General features: G+C 40.6%; 3 protein-coding genes across 3 annotated transcripts; 2 read left to right on the forward strand and 1 right to left on the reverse strand.

Moving 5' to 3' along the window:
* Positions 1-734: 734 nt before the first annotated feature.
* On the reverse strand, positions 735-1,498 carry LOC124337781 (carbonic anhydrase 14-like). Its single transcript, XM_046791803.1, has 3 exons — positions 1,454-1,498; positions 1,156-1,383; positions 735-1,084 (listed from the first exon to the last, which is right to left on the reverse strand). Exons 1-3 carry the CDS (start codon positions 1,496-1,498, stop codon positions 872-874), a joined length of 486 nt encoding a protein of 161 aa, XP_046647759.1. The 3' UTR covers positions 735-871.
* Positions 1,499-5,545: 4,047 nt separating this feature from the next.
* Positions 5,546-10,446, forward strand: LOC124337783. The gene is made up of 4 exons (XM_046791804.1): positions 5,546-5,651; positions 5,693-6,240; positions 7,390-7,846; positions 8,030-10,446. Exons 1-4 carry the CDS (start codon positions 5,546-5,548, stop codon positions 10,444-10,446), a joined length of 3,528 nt encoding a protein of 1,175 aa, XP_046647760.1.
* Positions 10,447-15,006: 4,560 nt separating this feature from the next.
* On the forward strand, positions 15,007-19,907 carry LOC124337784. The gene is made up of 4 exons (XM_046791805.1): positions 15,007-15,112; positions 15,154-15,701; positions 16,851-17,307; positions 17,491-19,907. Exons 1-4 carry the CDS (start codon positions 15,007-15,009, stop codon positions 19,905-19,907), a joined length of 3,528 nt encoding a protein of 1,175 aa, XP_046647761.1.
* The last annotated feature ends 3,283 nt before the right edge of the window (positions 19,908-23,190 follow it).

Below are 23,190 nucleotides of genomic sequence, written 5' to 3' on the forward strand. Positions count from 1 at the left end.
ACCCTTGATGATTCCGGGAACTTGATCAACGGTCGCACACTTGATCGACGATTTCTGCCGGGCATTGACATCACTCGCAGCTGGGAAACTATCCTCCTAAAATCCCCCGGCGGCAAGTTCCACATTTTTTTTTTATATGGACGGGTGATCACCCGTTTGTTGTTTGCGGACTAGTTTTCACTTGTCAACGCTTGACGTTCTTCCAACTATCGTTTGGCAGTTATCACTTATCAATAGAAATATAAATATCAGTGTGGCTTTGTCAATTAATAAAAGTATTAACTGATCTATTTGTGTTGGAAAGTTACCAAACCGTGCGCAAGTTTCACCGACAGATATTAGTGAATTTGTTTCTCAACTCGGTCAATTCAACATCTTTCTACCTCAAAGACATTCCCCAGGACAAATCGTGTCTGTGATTATTCACTGAATGCACCTCGCCATTCAAATAATAATTTAAAAAATATTATTATAACACTTGGACCAAAGGTAGGCCTACGCATGGGTTAACCGATTTCCCTGCCCTGAATTAAATGCGTTTCACTTTCTATTAATCGGTGAAATCAGCAATTTTTTTTAAATGGTTGGATAATATTCAAATTTTCTAAAGTCCTTAGCAAGAAAATTAACAAAAATTTAATCATATGACAGGGAGTTTCTTCTTATATACTGGAATACAGCGTCGGTAGTCCGTACTTTTTTCTATAAAACAATAAAAGACCAAAATGTGATGTTCTATTTATTGAATGAGCTAGAAGATTCCATACATATATAAGTTATAAGTTTATAATTTCTTTTTTAAATAATGGCAATCTATACGCCTCATCTATAAGACGGTGTGCTCTAATATCGATAAAAATGTTCGTTTTGTTTACTGCCACGGCGAGAAGGTAAAATTGATTAGGCAAGTGGTCCATGTGAACGCATCCAGGAATGGTGTCGAAGTGATGGGCCACGATCGAGGGATTTCGCATCCGGTGAAAGACCGATAAAATTTAATCCGGCCGTTCAACTGCTGTGCAGGCCGGAAATTATCCACTAGGCTCTTGGCTGTATTATCTTCAAGTTTCCTGAATTTAGCCAACTGTGACGAAAAACATGCAAATGTCAGGTTTCAATCTGTGCGGTGCTGTTAAAGGTAAGTCTCTATCACACCTGTTTCTCAGAAATCTGAATCGGGTTGTCAAAAACCGTCCAAATTACGATCTCGTTGCAGATGGGAGTAGTCAGCGAGCCACTGTAGCGATAAAATGACGTGGTTTGTTTGGGCAGCAGATTTTTGAACGGAACCAAGTTCGTTAAAATGGTTTCTGATTGAGCCGTGATAACCTCGTCTAGCTGTCCAACAAGCGGCTGAAAAAACTCATTATCGTTGGGCCCTACCTATTTCGTTTGACAAACGTAAATATTACAATTCGATAATAGGTAGGGTAGGCAGGAATATTAATTAAACCGATATGAAAATCCCCAAGACCGCCAGTCCGTCTAATAATCGCATACGCAGAAAAATAAAAACCATGTCACTTTGTCTGTCTGTCTGTCTGTCTGTATGTCCCGCTCCATAGCTCGGGCGTTTTACGACAGATTTCGGACTTTTTGGTCTTAAAAATTAGACAAAAAATATGCGGTGCGACCAGAACAAAAAAGATACAATTTTTTTAATTAGTTTTCCCGTAGCCTAATTAATGAAAAACTGCTAAAATAATTGTTTTACGACTAGGGACATCTGGCGGTTGCGACTACAACTTTTGCAATTTAGGTCTAAATTAATCACCACCAGATGTCCATATCATCGCCGTAATGGCGCAATAATTGATGTCCCAACCATGACGCAATAACCAGATTTGCATTCATGTTTTTGCAGTTATTTGTCTAAAAGATGGTTATTTTTAAATTCAATTATTGAACTTTATTTGTTAAAATAGGAATATATGAGTTGAGCAAACTAAACGTAAATAACTTGCAAGGATATTGAACTGTGACGGGAAAATCCCGTTTTAAGACCAAAAAGTCTGTGAAGAAAAGTGTGAATCGTGAATAAGTCCGACTTAACAATAGGCCCTGAATTATTCCTGTAAGGCAGTTTTCAACTGGCTTACGACTATCCCTTCGCGGCGAGCTCATAAGCTTGCTTTTCTATCTTAAATACAAATCTGGTTATTGCGTCATGGTTGGGTCATCAAAGATTGCGCCATCACGGCGATGCTATGGACATCTGGTGGGGATTTATTTGGGCGGCATATATTTGTAATATTTTTTTTCTCATGTTTAACCATACATTACGAATATATTTCAATAACAAATATTCGACGAAAAGGAAAGGAACACGTTTAGTAAATGACAAGCTTACACATGTAGTGGAAACTGGAATTTAAACCTAAGGTGAAAAAGTTGTAGTCGCCACCGCCAGATGCCACTAGTCGTAAAACAATTATTTTAACAGTTTTTCGTTAATTACGGGAAAACTAATTAAGTTAATGGAATTATTTTTGTTCTGGTCGCACCGCATATTTTTTGTTTAATTTTTAAGACCAAAAAGTCTAAAATCTGTCGTAAAACGCCCGAGCTATGGAGCGTTACATACATACAGACAGACAAAGTGACATGGCTTTTTTTTTCTGCGTATGCGATTAAGATAGAAAAGCAAGCTTATCAGCTCGCCGCGAAGGAATAGTCGTAAGCCAGTTGAAAACTGTCTTAAATGACAAATTCAGGGCCTATTGTTAAGTCGGACTTATTCACAATTCACTCTTTTATTTTTGGATTAAGTATTTTTATTCACAATTCACTCTTTTTCTTCACAGACTTTTTGGTCTTTAAACGGGATGTTTCTGACACAGTTAAATATCCTTGCAAGTTATTTACGTTTAGTTTGATCAACTCATATTTTCCAATTTTCACACATATAGTTCAACGAGCAACCTGAGCCCCGTTCAAATCCGGGGAACTTTTGTCTAGCGTAAAGTTGGACTCTTTTTCTATTCGCTTTCCTGTAGCTTAATCATCTGCCCGTAATAGATTTTATCGTGGGAAATCTGCCCAGTGACTATAGATTTCGTCATTATGGCGATGCTGACATCTGGTGGTGATGCTGGTTGTTGCGTCACCAAAGATTGCGTCATCACGGCGATGCTATAGACATCTGGTGGTGATTTGAGACTGACCAATCACAGCGATCGCATTGCGACATGAATAAGCTCCTCCCCCAAATGTCCGTGACAGACACAGGCTCCTCCCCCAAAATGTTCGTGACAGGCACAGGCTCCTCCCCAAAAAGCTTTTGGGGGAGGAGCCTGTGTTGACACATTGTTGACACAGACACAGGCTCCTCCCCCAAAAGCTTGTTCTTTTATTATATATGGATAATTGAATTTTAAAATAACGATCTTTTAGTCAAATAACTACAAAACAAAAATGCAAATCTGGTTGTTGCGTCAAGGTAGGGTCATCAAAGATTGCGTCATCACGGCAATGCTATAGACATCTGGTGGTGATTTTTTAAATCTTAGAATGAAAAAGTTGTAGTCGCAACCGCCAGATGCCACTAGTCGTAAAACAATTATTTTAACAGTTTTTCATTAATTACAGGAGAACTAATTAAGTAAATGAAATTATTTTTGTTCTGGTCGCACCGCATATTTTTTGTGTAATTTTTAAGACCAAAAAGTCTGAAATGTGTCGTAAAACGCACGAGTTATGGAGCGTTACACACACACATACATACAAAGTGACATGGTTTTTATTTTTCTGCGTATGCGATTAAGATAGAAAAGCAAGCTTATCAGCTCGCCGCGAAGGGATAATCGTAAGCCAGTTGAAAACTGTCTTAAATTCCAAATTCAGGGCCTATGATTAAGTCGGACTTATTCACAATTCACGCTTTTTTTCACAGACTTTTTGGTCTTAAAACGGGATTTTTCTGACACAGTTCAATATCCTTGCAAGTTATTTACGTTTGGTTTGATCAACTCATTTTTCCAATTTTTACACATAAAGTTCAATAATTGAATTTAAAAATAACCATCATTTAGTCAAATAACTACAAAACATAAATAACATCTGGTGGTGATTTTATGTGAAAGTGAAAAAGTTGTAGTCGCAACCGCCAGATGTCACTAGTCGTTAAGCAATTATTTTAGAAGTTTTTCATTAATTACAGGAGAACTAATTAAGTAAATGAAATTATTTTTGTTCTGGTCGCACCGCATATTTTTTGTCTAATTTTTAAGACCAAAAAGTCTGAAATGTGTCGTAAAACGCCCGAGCTATGGAGCCCGAAGGGCGCCCGAAGGGCGAAGCTAATAATCGCATACGCAGAAAAAAAAAAGCCATGTCACTTTGTCTGTATGTATGTATGTATGTAACGCTCCATAGCTCGGGCTTTTTACGACACATTTCAGACTTTTTGGTCTTAAAAATTAGACAAAAAATATGCGGTGCGACCAGAAAAAAAATAATTTCATTTACTTAATTAGTTCTCCCGTAATTAATGAAAAACTGTTAAAATAATTGATTAATGACTAGTGACATCTGGCGGTGGCGACTACAATTTTTTCACTTTAGGTCGAAATAAATCACCACCAGATGTCCATAGCATCGCCGTGATGACGCAATTTGTGATGTCCCAACCATTACGCAACAAGCAGATTGCATTTATGTTTTGTAGTAATTAAACTAAACGATGGTTATTTTAAAATTCAATTATTGAACTTTATTTGTAAAAATAGGAACATTTGAGTTTAGTAAACTAAACGTAAATAACTTGCAAGGATATTGAACTGTGAATGAAAAATCCCATAGGATTTTAGTCGCGAAAGGGAAATGTTGATACGAAGTTATATAAGGGCGCTTAGACCCTAGGTGATTTTAAAGGGTGCCAAACACACATCGTTTCTGTCAGACTGTTTTTACCACACAAAAACACCGTTTCTGCCTGATTGTTTTTTCTACCACACAAAGAAAACAAGAAATCACATTGCTCCATCACTTTGATGATTTCTATTCCCAGAATATCGATTGTTTTTACCATACAATAAAACAAATTGATTTTAAAGGGTGCCAAACACACACCGTTTCTGTCAGACTGTTTTTACCACACAAAAATACCGTTTCTGCCTGATTGTTTTTTTACCACACAAAGAAAACAAGAAATCACATTGCTCCATCACTTTGATGATTTCTATTCCCAGAATATCGATTGTTTTTACCATACAATAAAACAAATTGATTTTAAAGGGTGCCAAACACACACCATTTCTGCCAGACTGTTTTTACCACACAAAAATATTACCGTTTCTGCCTGATTGTTTTTTTACCATACCAAAAGCAAGAGTCAAATCTATTCCCAGATTATCGAACGTCAAAATGTCTTCTAAGAGAAAACGAAAGGATGAACTTGCAGCTAGGCAAGGCAAACGTAGAGCAACGGAATCTGAAGAACAGCGGTTTGCTCGACTTGAAGCAAATGCTGTCAGGAATGCTGCAGCGAGATCAGCCGAGTCTGAAGTACAGCGGTGTGCTCGACTTGAAGCAAATGCTGTCAGGAATGCTTCAGCACGATCAGTCGAGTCTGAAGTACAGCTTTGTGCTCGACTTGAAGCAAATGCTACTAGAAATGTTGCAGCACGATCAACCGAGTCTGAAGAACAGCGGTGTGCTCGACTTGAAGCAAATGCTGTCAGGAATGCTGCAGCACGATCAGCCGAGTCTGAACAACAGACTGTTAATCGCCGTGCTGAAGATGCTCTGAGGCATACATTCACCAGAGAAGCCGAGTGTCCTCAACAAACTGCTGCTAGACTTGCTGCTTGCGCTGCTCGATTTGCCGCCACTATATCCAACGAAACCCAAGATGAAGCTACCGATAGGCGACAAAGTAATGCAAGTATTCAGCGACGATCTAGGGAAACCCGTCAAATCTCCAAAGAAGAATATCTAGATGCTTTTGATGCTTCCGTCAATGGACCGCTTCATAAGCAACCTTTCGTCGACATGCATATGAAAAAATTCCATTCTGAATTGCATCAATTAAATCAGCAGCATTGCCTCCACTGTCGAGAATTGTGGCCAACAAGAGATGCAATTGTCGATCCCTACATTTGCTGCCGTTGCAAGAAACTTACGGAATTCAACCCTTTTGGCATTCAAAATGATATGGTGCGTGATTTTTCATCTATTCCACTAGCAATTCAGAAGCACATTCGGGAACTTACTCCTCTCGAAGAAATGCTTCTCTCGCCAGTAACTTCCATCATGTCTGTCTTCCGGCTACCTTCTGGTGGACATGTTTCTCGTGGCTACGTGGCAAATTTCAAACAAGACGTAGCCGGATTCATCAGAGAGATTCCTCTCACAGCAGAGCAACTTCCGTGCCTTGTCATAAGAAGGAGAGGTGTGGACAACACCTGTGCCGAATTCAAAGTTTGCCGTAAACGTGTTGAAGCAGTTGGCCGATTTCTCATTCAGAACCATCCCGGCTTTGCTTCACATCGCATCACTTTTAGCCAGACCAACTGTGATTTGCTGCCCGAAGATGGACCTATGTTAAATATTCCGACGATGGACAGCGACAACGATGAATTGAATGTCACTGACGAAGGAGCCATGACAAGGGATGTTCCACCAGAAGACATTCTTGATCAGCCACAACCTCCTGATGTCGCTTTCGTCATTTCAAACAACATCAGGCCTCCTCAACAAAATGAAATATTAAATGCGCTCGATCCGATTAATTGGCCAACAATTTCAACTGAGCCTATCAACGAATTTGAGGTCATGTCTGGTCTTGCATCTCTGGCTTTCATCAAGTTGTTTCCTCTTGGGCAAGCTGACCCAACAAAGAAAGGTCGCAGACAAGACCTATCCGAACTCGTTGCTTCTAACCACTTAATGAAATATGCCGAGATTGATTGTACAAAGGAACCCGACGAATCTCATCCAAACGGGTATTTGTATTTTCCGTTTGCTGAACATGAGCGCTTCTGTTTTTGGTCGGTTGATCGCATACGACGCCATCGAGCCCTTGGGCAGTGTTCCGTTTTTCTGAGACAAAATCCCGAAGAAGCTGCATTGTCTATGGAGGAACTTAAGGCTATGGCTGCCAACGGTCAACTTGACTCGGTCATCAGCAAAATGTACTCCTATACAGCCAATGTCACTGGCAGTGACGCCTACTGGAGCAAGCGTCGGAGAGAATTAGAGGCTATAATGCAACAGAAAGGTCTTGGCACGGCTTTTTTTACTGTTAGCTTTGCTGACAATCACTGGTACGACCTCCATCGTCTCATGCCCAACGGTGCAGCTGAACCAAAACTTCGCTACCAGAGTACAAATGCAAATTTACATCTAGCAGACTGGTACTTTTCCGAAAAATTACGTCTTTTTATGAAGCATTTTTTCGGTGGTGTCTTGGATCACGAATGGTTTTGGTATCGTTTCGAGTGGCAATCAAGAACAGCCATTCATGCCCACGGTGTTGTAAAGCTCAAAAACGACCCGGGGATTGCCGACCTAGTGATTAAAGTCTATGCTGGCCGACTTATGGCGCAAAAACTAGCTGATCCACAGTACACAGCAAACCTTAGCGAACAAGACGTCCTAGAAAAGCAAGATCTTGTTGAAACCGGCATTCTTGCAGAACTCAAGGTTCTAAAGTATGCCGATACTCTGTTGTGTGCCTGTAATACTCGGTCTGATCCAGTCAACCCGTTCAATGCTGAAGTACCAGTTCCCCATCCGTGTTCAAGCAATGTCTCGTCAATTCTGAACGATGGAGCAGCCATGGACGACTTTTACGAAAGATTGGCAAACTGTGTTCAACGTCACGTCTGTCGACCAGACGGTTACTGTAAATCGAAGGATGGCAAATGTCGTTTTCACTTTCCTGTTGATCTAGTTAGTGAATCGAGAATAGTTTTTGAAAAAATCGGAAACACAGACTCTGTTCGTGCTAAAATTGTTCTCAAAAGAAACGACAAGTACATGAATGTTCACAACAGATCAATGTTGGAACATTGGTGTGCCAATGTAGATCTTCAGCTCATTCTTGATCATCACGCTGCAATGAACTACATGGTCAAGTATGCTAGCAAACAAGAGCGATCTGGAAACACTTTACAGCAAGTGATCAAAACGATTATCAACAAGGCTGATGTCACAGATAATGCTGGCTGCGCTTTTCGCTCCTCAATAATTCGTTCCATTGGCCATCGTGACATTGGGAAAGGTGAAGCGTCGCGCATTTTGTCTTCCGGCCACCACTGTGTATCATCCTTCAATTACGTCAACGTTTCTTTGGACCTGACTGTTAACGAAGTCTACAGAAATCCAACGACTGGTGAGTTGGAAACTCGACCAACTCTGCTTACCTACTTTGCCAAACGTCATGTTTACATTGAACAAAACACCTACCCCAATTGGAATCTTGATCAACCCAATTTTATCGAGTTTTGTCGTCACTTCACTGTCGTCAAAGGGAATCTTAGAAATAATCCCAAGCCGGACAAGACCATTGTTTTGACATTCCCGGTGCATCGAAATTCTCCTACGTCAGCTACCTACCATCTGTTCTGCCGATATTCGCTAATCAAGTTTTTCCCATGGACGGAATCATCTATTCCAATGCTTTTGGATGACAACCTTGTCGTACGCCAATGGCAAGACTTTCGATTGACTGCAGCTCAGGAACTGCGTCAATATTTCAACTTAGACGAAGAATTACAAAGTCGATTAGATCAGGCAGCTGATGACCTCCAGGAAGAAGACAACATTGAAAACGACAACTTTAATCAACTTGAATGGCAGCAAGCGGTCGGTATGCGACCTGTTGGCGAACAAGAAGTTCGTTCTGATCTACCTGTGATTGACCGTTCTTTCCCTTGGCTGACTAGTCTTCAGCTTCATTACACTCCACATGAATTGGCCTGTGGAAGCACTTGGGTGGTTAATCATCTAACCAACGGAAGAGATCTCGGCACTGATTCTACAGATTTACCGTTTGTCAGTCCCAGTCAACTGAATCGTTCACAACGAATGTGGTTCGATATGGTTGTTGAGGCTCTGCAATCTCGGAAACAGTTGTTATTGATCGTCAATGGCACAGCTGGTACTGGCAAAACCTTCACTATTTCAGCAATTTCCAGTGCTGTCCCTAAAGAACATATCGTCCGTTCGGCCTACACCGCGAAAGCTGCCCATCTCATCCGCGGTGAAACTTTGCACAAGATATTTCAAATTCCAGTAGAAAAAGGCCAAGGCACAAAGTTTGGCCCTCTTAATGGAGCGAAACTGGCAGCTCTTCAAGAGAAATTTCGTCATGTTAAAATTATCATAATTGACGAATATTCAATGTTGAGTTTGACCATGCTTGGAAAAATTGACGCTCGTCTTCGTGAAGCCAAAGGCAACAACCTTTTTTGTGGTGGGCTGACTGTTATTTTGGTTGGAGATCCAGCTCAGCTTCCTCCTGTGGCTGCTCCTTCCCTCTATTCCCAATCAACAGCACCGTTTGCCAACGAGGGTCGGGCCGCTTACTTGGCTTTCCAATCCGTCATCAAGTTGACAGAAGTTCGACGACAACAAGTAGAAGATGGCGACATTGACCAGCAAACATTCCTGGACACACTCAACTCTTTGAGAGAGGGAAACTGTTCCATAGACCAGTGGAAATTCCTTCAAGCAAGGAATCCGGAAGCCATTGCCAACTTTGGCACTGATTTTGAAGATGCGACCTACTTGTTTGCCACCAACGAAGCTGTAAATCGCAGAAATTACTTCAAACTACCACAACTTCAAATGCCAATCACCCTACTACGGTCGGTAAATCTGCCTTCAAGTGGCAAGTCAAAGCCATCTGATCATTTTCGAGGGCTTGAAGTTGAACTGTACCTTGCGATCGGAGCCCAAGTAACATTAACATCCAACATCAACACGGCTGTGGGTCTCACTAATGGTGCCAGAGGTACCGTGGTTGATATCGTCTATTCCAAACAGCCCAATGTTGATCTGCCTGATTTCATCGTTGTTAGATGGCCTGATTATACCGGTCCTCAATTCTTCTCTACAACCATGAATAAAGGCATTTCAACTCACAACTGTATACCAATCCCGGCCATATCCATACGGTCTGATGACACGAGAGCCGTCCGGATTCAGTTTCCCCTTCGCCTGGCTTATGCGATGACCGTATGGAAATCTCAAGGAGAAACTCTAGGCAAAACTGTTGTAGACATCGGTCCCAAAGAAACCGCCGGCCTGACTTTCGTCGCTCTTTCTAGGGTACGACACATTAGTGATTTGGCCGTCTTGCCATTTGACTATCAAAGAGCATTGAAAATTTCGACTGGTGATGGGTTATTTGCTAGGAAGATGGAAGAAAGACGGCTAAATATGCTGTGTCAGGCTACACAAGATCAATGGTTTGAAAAAACCCAGAATAAATTTGTTTGATTTTGTTACTGTTTTGCTGTCTCACAAATTCGCTTTTCGTCTGCCTTTGTCACTCAACTTCTCCACGTCACTTTTGAATAAAAAATAGGCCCTGAATTTGTCATTTAAGACAGTTTTCAACTGGCTTACGACTATCCATTCGGCGAGCTGATAAGCTTGCTTTTCTATCTTTTTTGATTTCTATCAAAGACGGGTTGTCAAAAACCGTCCAAATTACGATCTCGTTGCAGATGGGAGTAGTCAGCGAGCCACTGTAGCGATAAAATGACGTGGTTTGTTTGGGCAGCAGATTTTTGAACGGAACCAAGTTCGTTAAAATGGTTTCTGATTGAGCCGTGATAACCTCGTCTAGCTGTCCAACAAGCGGCTGAAAAAACTCATTATCGTTGGGCCCTACCTATTTCGTTTGACAAACGTAAATATTACAATTCGATAATAGGTAGGGTAGGCAGGAATATTAATTAAACCGATATGAAAATCCCCAAGACCGCCAGTCCGTCTAATAATCGCATACGCAGAAAAATAAAAACCATGTCACTTTGTCTGTCTGTCTGTCTGTCTGTATGTCCCGCTCCATAGCTCGGGCGTTTTACGACAGATTTCGGACTTTTTGGTCTTAAAAATTAGACAAAAAATATGCGGTGCGACCAGAACAAAAAAGATACAATTTTTTTAATTAGTTTTCCCGTAGCCTAATTAATGAAAAACTGCTAAAATAATTGTTTTACGACTAGGGACATCTGGCGGTTGCGACTACAACTTTTGCAATTTAGGTCTAAATTAATCACCACCAGATGTCCATATCATCGCCGTAATGGCGCAATAATTGATGTCCCAACCATGACGCAATAACCAGATTTGCATTCATGTTTTTGCAGTTATTTGTCTAAAAGATGGTTATTTTTAAATTCAATTATTGAACTTTATTTGTTAAAATAGGAATATATGAGTTGAGCAAACTAAACGTAAATAACTTGCAAGGATATTGAACTGTGACGGGAAAATCCCGTTTTAAGACCAAAAAGTCTGTGAAGAAAAGTGTGAATCGTGAATAAGTCCGACTTAACAATAGGCCCTGAATTATTCCTGTAAGGCAGTTTTCAACTGGCTTACGACTATCCCTTCGCGGCGAGCTCATAAGCTTGCTTTTCTATCTTAAATACAAATCTGGTTATTGCGTCATGGTTGGGTCATCAAAGATTGCGCCATCACGGCGATGCTATGGACATCTGGTGGGGATTTATTTGGGCGGCATATATTTGTAATATTTTTTTTCTCATGTTTAACCATACATTACGAATATATTTCAATAACAAATATTCGACGAAAAGGAAAGGAACACGTTTAGTAAATGACAAGCTTACACATGTAGTGGAAACTGGAATTTAAACCTAAGGTGAAAAAGTTGTAGTCGCCACCGCCAGATGCCACTAGTCGTAAAACAATTATTTTAACAGTTTTTCGTTAATTACGGGAAAACTAATTAAGTTAATGGAATTATTTTTGTTCTGGTCGCACCGCATATTTTTTGTTTAATTTTTAAGACCAAAAAGTCTAAAATCTGTCGTAAAACGCCCGAGCTATGGAGCGTTACATACATACAGACAGACAAAGTGACATGGCTTTTTTTTTCTGCGTATGCGATTAAGATAGAAAAGCAAGCTTATCAGCTCGCCGCGAAGGGATAGTCGTAAGCCAGTTGAAAACTGTCTTAAATGACAAATTCAGGGCCTATTGTTAAGTCGGACTTATTCACAATTCACTCTTTTATTTTTGGATTAAGTATTTTTATTCACAATTCACTCTTTTTCTTCACAGACTTTTTGGTCTTTAAACGGGATGTTTCTGACACAGTTAAATATCCTTGCAAGTTATTTACGTTTAGTTTGATCAACTCATATTTTCCAATTTTCACACATATAGTTCAACGAGCAACCTGAGCCCCGTTCAAATCCGGGGAACTTTTGTCTAGCGTAAAGTTGGACTCTTTTTCTATTCGCTTTCCTGTAGCTTAATCATCTGCCCGTAATAGATTTTATCGTGGGAAATCTGCCCAGTGACTATAGATTTCGTCATTACGGCGATGCTGACATCTGGTGGTGATGCTGGTTGTTGCGTCACCAAAGATTGCGTCATCACGGCGATGCTATAGACATCTGGTGGTGATTTGAGACTGACCAATCACAGCGATCGCATTGCGACATGAATAAGCTCCTCCCCCAAATGTCCGTGACAGACACAGGCTCCTCCCCCAAAATGTTCGTGACAGGCACAGGCTCCTCCCCAAAAATCTTTTGGGGGAGGAGCCTGTGTTGACACATTGTTGACACAGACACAGGCTCCTCCCCCAAAAGCTTGTTCTTTTATTATATATGGATAATTGAATTTTAAAATAACGATCTTTTAGTCAAATAACTACAAAACAAAAATGCAAATCTGGTTGTTGCGTCAAGGTAGGGTCATCAAAGATTGCGTCATCACGGCAATGCTATAGACATCTGGTGGTGATTTTTTAAATCTTAGAATGAAAAAGTTGTAGTCGCAACCGCCAGATGCCACTAGTCGTAAAACAATTATTTTAACAGTTTTTCATTAATTACAGGAGAACTAATTAAGTAAATGAAATTATTTTTGTTCTGGTCGCACCGCATATTTTTTGTGTAATTTTTAAGACCAAAAAGTCTGAAATGTGTCGTAAAACGCACGAGTTATGGAGCGTTACACACACACATACATACAAAGTGACATGGTTTTTATTTTTCTGCGTATGCGATTAAGATAGAAAAGCAAGCTTATCAGCTCGCCGCGAAGGGATAATCGTAAGCCAGTTGAAAACTGTCTTAAATTCCAAATTCAGGGCCTATGATTAAGTCGGACTTATTCACAATTCACGCTTTTTTTCACAGACTTTTTGGTCTTAAAACGGGATTTTTCTGACACAGTTCAATATCCTTGCAAGTTATTTACGTTTGGTTTGATCAACTCATATTTTCTAATTTTTACACATAAAGTTCAATAATTGAATTTAAAAATAACCATCATTTAGTCAAATAACTACAAAACATAAATAACATCTGGTGGTGATTTTATGTGAAAGTGAAAAAGTTGTAGTCGCAACCGCCAGATGTCACTAGTCGTTAAGCAATTATTTTAGAAGTTTTTCATTAATTACAGGAGAACTAATTAAGTAAATGAAATTATTTTTGTTCTGGTCGCACCGCATATTTTTTGTCTAATTTTTAAGACCAAAAAGTCTGAAATGTGTCGTAAAACGCCCGAGCTATGGAGCCCGAAGGGCGCCCGAAGGGCGAAGCTAATAATCGCATACGCAGAAAAAAAAAAGCCATGTCACTTTGTCTGTATGTATGTATGTATGTAACGCTCCATAGCTCGGGCTTTTTACGACACATTTCAGACTTTTTGGTCTTAAAAATTAGACAAAAAATATGCGGTGCGACCAGAAAAAAAATAATTTCATTTACTTAATTAGTTCTCCCGTAATTAATGAAAAACTGTTAAAATAATTGATTAATGACTAGTGACATCTGGCGGTGGCGACTACAATTTTTTCACTTTAGGTCGAAATAAATCACCACCAGATGTCCATAGCATCGCCGTGATGACGCAATTTGTGATGTCCCAACCATTACGCAACAAGCAGATTGCATTTATGTTTTGTAGTAATTAAACTAAACGATGGTTATTTTTAAATTCAATTATTGAACTTTATTTGTAAAAATAGGAACATTTGAGTTTAGTAAACTAAACGTAAATAACTTGCAAGGATATTGAACTGTGAATGAAAAATCCCATAGGATTTTAGTCGCGAAAGGGAAATGTTGATACGAAGTTATATAAGGGCGCTTAGACCCTAGGTGATTTTAAAGGGTGCCAAACACACATCGTTTCTGTCAGACTGTTTTTACCACACAAAAACACCGTTTCTGCCTGATTGTTTTTTCTACCACACAAAGAAAACAAGAAATCACATTGCTCCATCACTTTGATGATTTCTATTCCCAGAATATCGATTGTTTTTACCATACAATAAAACAAATTGATTTTAAAGGGTGCCAAACACACACCGTTTCTGTCAGACTGTTTTTACCACACAAAAATACCGTTTCTGCCTGATTGTTTTTTTACCACACAAAGAAAACAAGAAATCACATTGCTCCATCACTTTGATGATTTCTATTCCCAGAATATCGATTGTTTTTACCATACAATAAAACAAATTGATTTTAAAGGGTGCCAAACACACACCATTTCTGCCAGACTGTTTTTACCACACAAAAATATTACCGTTTCTGCCTGATTGTTTTTTTACCATACCAAAAGCAAGAGTCAAATCTATTCCCAGATTATCGAACGTCAAAATGTCTTCTAAGAGAAAACGAAAGGATGAACTTGCAGCTAGGCAAGGCAAACGTAGAGCAACGGAATCTGAAGAACAGCGGTTTGCTCGACTTGAAGCAAATGCTGTCAGGAATGCTGCAGCGAGATCAGCCGAGTCTGAAGTACAGCGGTGTGCTCGACTTGAAGCAAATGCTGTCAGGAATGCTTCAGCACGATCAGTCGAGTCTGAAGTACAGCTTTGTGCTCGACTTGAAGCAAATGCTACTAGAAATGTTGCAGCACGATCAACCGAGTCTGAAGAACAGCGGTGTGCTCGACTTGAAGCAAATGCTGTCAGGAATGCTGCAGCACGATCAGCCGAGTCTGAACAACAGACTGTTAATCGCCGTGCTGAAGATGCTCTGAGGCATACATTCACCAGAGAAGCCGAGTGTCCTCAACAAACTGCTGCTAGACTTGCTGCTTGCGCTGCTCGATTTGCCGCCACTATATCCAACGAAACCCAAGATGAAGCTACCGATAGGCGACAAAGTAATGCAAGTATTCAGCGACGATCTAGGGAAACCCGTCAAATCTCCAAAGAAGAATATCTAGATGCTTTTGATGCTTCCGTCAATGGACCGCTTCATAAGCAACCTTTCGTCGACATGCATATGAAAAAATTCCATTCTGAATTGCATCAATTAAATCAGCAGCATTGCCTCCACTGTCGAGAATTGTGGCCAACAAGAGATGCAATTGTCGATCCCTACATTTGCTGCCGTTGCAAGAAACTTACGGAATTCAACCCTTTTGGCATTCAAAATGATATGGTGCGTGATTTTTCATCTATTCCACTAGCAATTCAGAAGCACATTCGGGAACTTACTCCTCTCGAAGAAATGCTTCTCTCGCCAGTAACTTCCATCATGTCTGTCTTCCGGCTACCTTCTGGTGGACATGTTTCTCGTGGCTACGTGGCAAATTTCAAACAAGACGTAGCCGGATTCATCAGAGAGATTCCTCTCACAGCAGAGCAACTTCCGTGCCTTGTCATAAGAAGGAGAGGTGTGGACAACACCTGTGCCGAATTCAAAGTTTGCCGTAAACGTGTTGAAGCAGTTGGCCGATTTCTCATTCAGAACCATCCCGGCTTTGCTTCACATCGCATCACTTTTAGCCAGACCAACTGTGATTTGCTGCCCGAAGATGGACCTATGTTAAATATTCCGACGATGGACAGCGACAACGATGAATTGAATGTCACTGACGAAGGAGCCATGACAAGGGATGTTCCACCAGAAGACATTCTTGATCAGCCACAACCTCCTGATGTCGCTTTCGTCATTTCAAACAACATCAGGCCTCCTCAACAAAATGAAATATTAAATGCGCTCGATCCGATTAATTGGCCAACAATTTCAACTGAGCCTATCAACGAATTTGAGGTCATGTCTGGTCTTGCATCTCTGGCTTTCATCAAGTTGTTTCCTCTTGGGCAAGCTGACCCAACAAAGAAAGGTCGCAGACAAGACCTATCCGAACTCGTTGCTTCTAACCACTTAATGAAATATGCCGAGATTGATTGTACAAAGGAACCCGACGAATCTCATCCAAACGGGTATTTGTATTTTCCGTTTGCTGAACATGAGCGCTTCTGTTTTTGGTCGGTTGATCGCATACGACGCCATCGAGCCCTTGGGCAGTGTTCCGTTTTTCTGAGACAAAATCCCGAAGAAGCTGCATTGTCTATGGAGGAACTTAAGGCTATGGCTGCCAACGGTCAACTTGACTCGGTCATCAGCAAAATGTACTCCTATACAGCCAATGTCACTGGCAGTGACGCCTACTGGAGCAAGCGTCGGAGAGAATTAGAGGCTATAATGCAACAGAAAGGTCTTGGCACGGCTTTTTTTACTGTTAGCTTTGCTGACAATCACTGGTACGACCTCCATCGTCTCATGCCCAACGGTGCAGCTGAACCAAAACTTCGCTACCAGAGTACAAATGCAAATTTACATCTAGCAGACTGGTACTTTTCCGAAAAATTACGTCTTTTTATGAAGCATTTTTTCGGTGGTGTCTTGGATCACGAATGGTTTTGGTATCGTTTCGAGTGGCAATCAAGAACAGCCATTCATGCCCACGGTGTTGTAAAGCTCAAAAACGACCCGGGGATTGCCGACCTAGTGATTAAAGTCTATGCTGGCCGACTTATGGCGCAAAAACTAGCTGATCCACAGTACACAGCAAACCTTAGCGAACAAGACGTCCTAGAAAAGCAAGATCTTGTTGAAACCGGCATTCTTGCAGAACTCAAGGTTCTAAAGTATGCCGATACTCTGTTGTGTGCCTGTAATACTCGGTCTGATCCAGTCAACCCGTTCAATGCTGAAGTACCAGTTCCCCATCCGTGTTCAAGCAATGTCTCGTCAATTCTGAACGATGGAGCAGCCATGGACGACTTTTACGAAAGATTGGCAAACTGTGTTCAACGTCACGTCTGTCGACCAGACGGTTACTGTAAATCGAAGGATGGCAAATGTCGTTTTCACTTTCCTGTTGATCTAGTTAGTGAATCGAGAATAGTTTTTGAAAAAATCGGAAACACAGACTCTGTTCGTGCTAAAATTGTTCTCAAAAGAAACGACAAGTACATGAATGTTCACAACAGATCAATGTTGGAACATTGGTGTGCCAATGTAGATCTTCAGCTCATTCTTGATCATCACGCTGCAATGAACTACATGGTCAAGTATGCTAGCAAACAAGAGCGATCTGGAAACACTTTACAGCAAGTGATCAAAACGATTATCAACAAGGCTGATGTCACAGATAATGCTGGCTGCGCTTTTCGCTCCTCAATAATTCGTTCCATTGGCCATCGTGACATTGGGAAAGGTGAAGCGTCGCGCATTTTGTCTTCCGGCCACCACTGTGTATCATCCTTCAATTACGTCAACGTTTCTTTGGACCTGACTGTTAACGAAGTCTACAGAAATCCAACGACTGGTGAGTTGGAAACTCGACCAACTCTGCTTACCTACTTTGCCAAACGTCATGTTTACATTGAACAAAACACCTACCCCAATTGGAATCTTGATCAACCCAATTTTATCGAGTTTTGTCGTCACTTCACTGTCGTCAAAGGGAATCTTAGAAATAATCCCAAGCCGGACAAGACCATTGTTTTGACATTCCCGGTGCATCGAAATTCTCCTACGTCAGCTACCTACCATCTGTTCTGCCGATATTCGCTAATCAAGTTTTTCCCATGGACGGAATCATCTATTCCAATGCTTTTGGATGACAACCTTGTCGTACGCCAATGGCAAGACTTTCGATTGACTGCAGCTCAGGAACTGCGTCAATATTTCAACTTAGACGAAGAATTACAAAGTCGATTAGATCAGGCAGCTGATGACCTCCAGGAAGAAGACAACATTGAAAACGACAACTTTAATCAACTTGAATGGCAGCAAGCGGTCGGTATGCGACCTGTTGGCGAACAAGAAGTTCGTTCTGATCTACCTGTGATTGACCGTTCTTTCCCTTGGCTGACTAGTCTTCAGCTTCATTACACTCCACATGAATTGGCCTGTGGAAGCACTTGGGTGGTTAATCATCTAACCAACGGAAGAGATCTCGGCACTGATTCTACAGATTTACCGTTTGTCAGTCCCAGTCAACTGAATCGTTCACAACGAATGTGGTTCGATATGGTTGTTGAGGCTCTGCAATCTCGGAAACAGTTGTTATTGATCGTCAATGGCACAGCTGGTACTGGCAAAACCTTCACTATTTCAGCAATTTCCAGTGCTGTCCCTAAAGAACATATCGTCCGTTCGGCCTACACCGCGAAAGCTGCCCATCTCATCCGCGGTGAAACTTTGCACAAGATATTTCAAATTCCAGTAGAAAAAGGCCAAGGCACAAAGTTTGGCCCTCTTAATGGAGCGAAACTGGCAGCTCTTCAAGAGAAATTTCGTCATGTTAAAATTATCATAATTGACGAATATTCAATGTTGAGTTTGACCATGCTTGGAAAAATTGACGCTCGTCTTCGTGAAGCCAAAGGCAACAACCTTTTTTGTGGTGGGCTGACTGTTATTTTGGTTGGAGATCCAGCTCAGCTTCCTCCTGTGGCTGCTCCTTCCCTCTATTCCCAATCAACAGCACCGTTTGCCAACGAGGGTCGGGCCGCTTACTTGGCTTTCCAATCCGTCATCAAGTTGACAGAAGTTCGACGACAACAAGTAGAAGATGGCGACATTGACCAGCAAACATTCCTGGACACACTCAACTCTTTGAGAGAGGGAAACTGTTCCATAGACCAGTGGAAATTCCTTCAAGCAAGGAATCCGGAAGCCATTGCCAACTTTGGCACTGATTTTGAAGATGCGACCTACTTGTTTGCCACCAACGAAGCTGTAAATCGCAGAAATTACTTCAAACTACCACAACTTCAAATGCCAATCACCCTACTACGGTCGGTAAATCTGCCTTCAAGTGGCAAGTCAAAGCCATCTGATCAGTTTCGAGGGCTTGAAGTTGAACTGTACCTTGCGATCGGAGCCCAAGTAACATTAACATCCAACATCAACACGGCTGTGGGTCTCACTAATGGTGCCAGAGGTACCGTGGTTGATATCGTCTATTCCAAACAGCCCAATGTTGATCTGCCTGATTTCATCGTTGTTAGATGGCCTGATTATACCGGTCCTCAATTCTTCTCTACAACCATGAATAAAGGCATTTCAACTCACAACTGTATACCAATCCCGGCCATATCCATACGGTCTGATGACACGAGAGCCGTCCGGATTCAGTTTCCCCTTCGCCTGGCTTATGCGATGACCGTATGGAAATCTCAAGGAGAAACTCTAGGCAAAACTGTTGTAGACATCGGTCCCAAAGAAACCGCCGGCCTGACTTTCGTCGCTCTTTCTAGGGTACGACACATTAGTGATTTGGCCGTCTTGCCATTTGACTATCAAAGAGCATTGAAAATTTCGACTGGTGATGGGTTATTTGCTAGGAAGATGGAAGAAAGACGGCTAAATATGCTGTGTCAGGCTACACAAGATCAATGGTTTGAAAAAACCCAGAATAAATTTGTTTGATTTTGTTACTGTTTTGCTGTCTCACAAATTCGCTTTTCGTCTGCCTTTGTCACTCAACTTCTCCACGTCACTTTTGAATAAAAAATAGGCCCTGAATTTGTCATTTAAGACAGTTTTCAACTGGCTTACGACTATCCATTCGGCGAGCTGATAAGCTTGCTTTTCTATCTTTTTTGATTTCTATCAAAGACGGGTTGTCAAAAACCGTCCAAATTACGATCTCGTTGCAGATGGGAGTAGTCAGCGAGCCACTGTAGCGATAAAATGACGTGGTTTGTTTGGGCAGCAGATTTTTGAACGGAACCAAGTTCGTTAAAATGGTTTCTGATTGAGCCGTGATAACCTCGTCTAGCTGTCCAACAAGCGGCTGAAAAAACTCATTATCGTTGGGCCCTACCTATTTCGTTTGACAAACGTAAATATTACAATTCGATAATAGGTAGGGTAGGCAGGAATATTAATTAAACCGATATGAAAATCCCCAAGACCGCCAGTCCGTCTAATAATCGCATACGCAGAAAAATAAAAACCATGTCACTTTGTCTGTCTGTCTGTCTGTCTGTATGTCCCGCTCCATAGCTCGGGCGTTTTACGACAGATTTCGGACTTTTTGGTCTTAAAAATTAGACAAAAAATATGCGGTGCGACCAGAACAAAAAAGATACAATTTTTTTAATTAGTTTTCCCGTAGCCTAATTAATGAAAAACTGCTAAAATAATTGTTTTACGACTAGGGACATCTGGCGGTTGCGACTACAACTTTTGCAATTTAGGTCTAAATTAATCACCACCAGATGTCCATATCATCGCCGTAATGGCGCAATAATTGATGTCCCAACCATGACGCAATAACCAGATTTGCATTCATGTTTTTGCAGTTATTTGTCTAAAAGATGGTTATTTTTAAATTCAATTATTGAACTTTATTTGTTAAAATAGGAATATATGAGTTGAGCAAACTAAACGTAAATAACTTGCAAGGATATTGAACTGTGACGGGAAAATCCCGTTTTAAGACCAAAAAGTCTGTGAAGAAAAGTGTGAATCGTGAATAAGTCCGACTTAACAATAGGCCCTGAATTATTCCTGTAAGGCAGTTTTCAACTGGCTTACGACTATCCCTTCGCGGCGAGCTCATAAGCTTGCTTTTCTATCTTAAATACAAATCTGGTTATTGCGTCATGGTTGGGTCATCAAAGATTGCGCCATCACGGCGATGCTATGGACATCTGGTGGGGATTTATTTGGGCGGCATATATTTGTAATATTTTTTTTCTCATGTTTAACCATACATTACGAATATATTTCAATAACAAATATTCGACGAAAAGGAAAGGAACACGTTTAGTAAATGACAAGCTTACACATGTAGTGGAAACTGGAATTTAAACCTAAGGTGAAAAAGTTGTAGTCGCCACCGCCAGATGCCACTAGTCGTAAAACAATTATTTTAACAGTTTTTCGTTAATTACGGGAAAACTAATTAAGTTAATGGAATTATTTTTGTTCTGGTCGCACCGCATATTTTTTGTTTAATTTTTAAGACCAAAAAGTCTAAAATCTGTCGTAAAACGCCCGAGCTATGGAGCGTTACATACATACAGACAGACAAAGTGACATGGCTTTTTTTTTCTGCGTATGCGATTAAGATAGAAAAGCAAGCTTATCAGCTCGCCGCGAAGGGATAGTCGTAAGCCAGTTGAAAACTGTCTTAAATGACAAATTCAGGGCCTATTGTTAAGTCGGACTTATTCACAATTCACTCTTTTATTTTTGGATTAAGTATTTTTATTCACAATTCACTCTTTTTCTTCACAGACTTTTTGGTCTTTAAACGGGATGTTTCTGACACAGTTAAATATCCTTGCAAGTTATTTACGTTTAGTTTGATCAACTCATATTTTCCAATTTTCACACATATAGTTCAACGAGCAACCTGAGCCCCGTTCAAATCCGGGGAACTTTTGTCTAGCGTAAAGTTGGACTCTTTTTCTATTCGCTTTCCTGTAGCTTAATCATCTGCCCGTAATAGATTTTATCGTGGGAAATCTGCCCAGTGACTATAGATTTCGTCATTACGGCGATGCTGACATCTGGTGGTGATGCTGGTTGTTGCGTCACCAAAGATTGCGTCATCACGGCGATGCTATAGACATCTGGTGGTGATTTGAGACTGACCAATCACAGCGATCGCATTGCGACATGAATAAGCTCCTCCCCCAAATGTCCGTGACAGACACAGGCTCCTCCCCCAAAATGTTCGTGACAGGCACAGGCTCCTCCCCAAAAAGCTTTTGGGGGAGGAGCCTGTGTTGACACATTGTTGACACAGACACAGGCTCCTCCCCCAAAAGCTTGTTCTTTTATTATATATGGATAATTGAATTTTAAAATAACGATCTTTTAGTCAAATAACTACAAAACAAAAATGCAAATCTGGTTGTTGCGTCAAGGTAGGGTCATCAAAGATTGCGTCATCACGGCAATGCTATAGACATCTGGTGGTGATTTTTTAAATCTTAGAATGAAAAAGTTGTAGTCGCAACCGCCAGATGCCACTAGTCGTAAAACAATTATTTTAACAGTTTTTCATTAATTACAGGAGAACTAATTAAGTAAATGAAATTATTTTTGTTCTGGTCGCACCGCATATTTTTTGTGTAATTTTTAAGACCAAAAAGTCTGAAATGTGTCGTAAAACGCACGAGTTATGGAGCGTTACACACACACATACATACAAAGTGACATGGTTTTTATTTTTCTGCGTATGCGATTAAGATAGAAAAGCAAGCTTATCAGCTCGCCGCGAAGGGATAATCGTAAGCCAGTTGAAAACTGTCTTAAATTCCAAATTCAGGGCCTATGATTAAGTCGGACTTATTCACAATTCACGCTTTTTTTCACAGACTTTTTGGTCTTAAAACGGGATTTTTCTGACACAGTTCAATATCCTTGCAAGTTATTTACGTTTGGTTTGATCAACTCATTTTTCCAATTTTTACACATAAAGTTCAATAATTGAATTTAAAAATAACCATCATTTAGTCAAATAACTACAAAACATAAATAACATCTGGTGGTGATTTTATGTGAAAGTGAAAAAGTTGTAGTCGCAACCGCCAGATGTCACGCCGTTAAGTAGTCGTTAAGTAATTATTTTAACAGTTTTTCATTAATTACAGGAGAAAATTAAGTAAATGAAATTATTTTTGTTCTGGTCGCACCGCATATTTTTTGTGTAATTTTTAAGACCAAAAAGTCTGAAATGTGTCATAAAACGCAC

Source organism: Daphnia pulicaria, chromosome 4, assembly GCF_021234035.1.
Source record: "Daphnia pulicaria isolate SC F1-1A chromosome 4, SC_F0-13Bv2, whole genome shotgun sequence".
In the NCBI taxonomy this organism is placed as follows: domain Eukaryota; kingdom Metazoa; phylum Arthropoda; class Branchiopoda; order Diplostraca; family Daphniidae; genus Daphnia; species Daphnia pulicaria.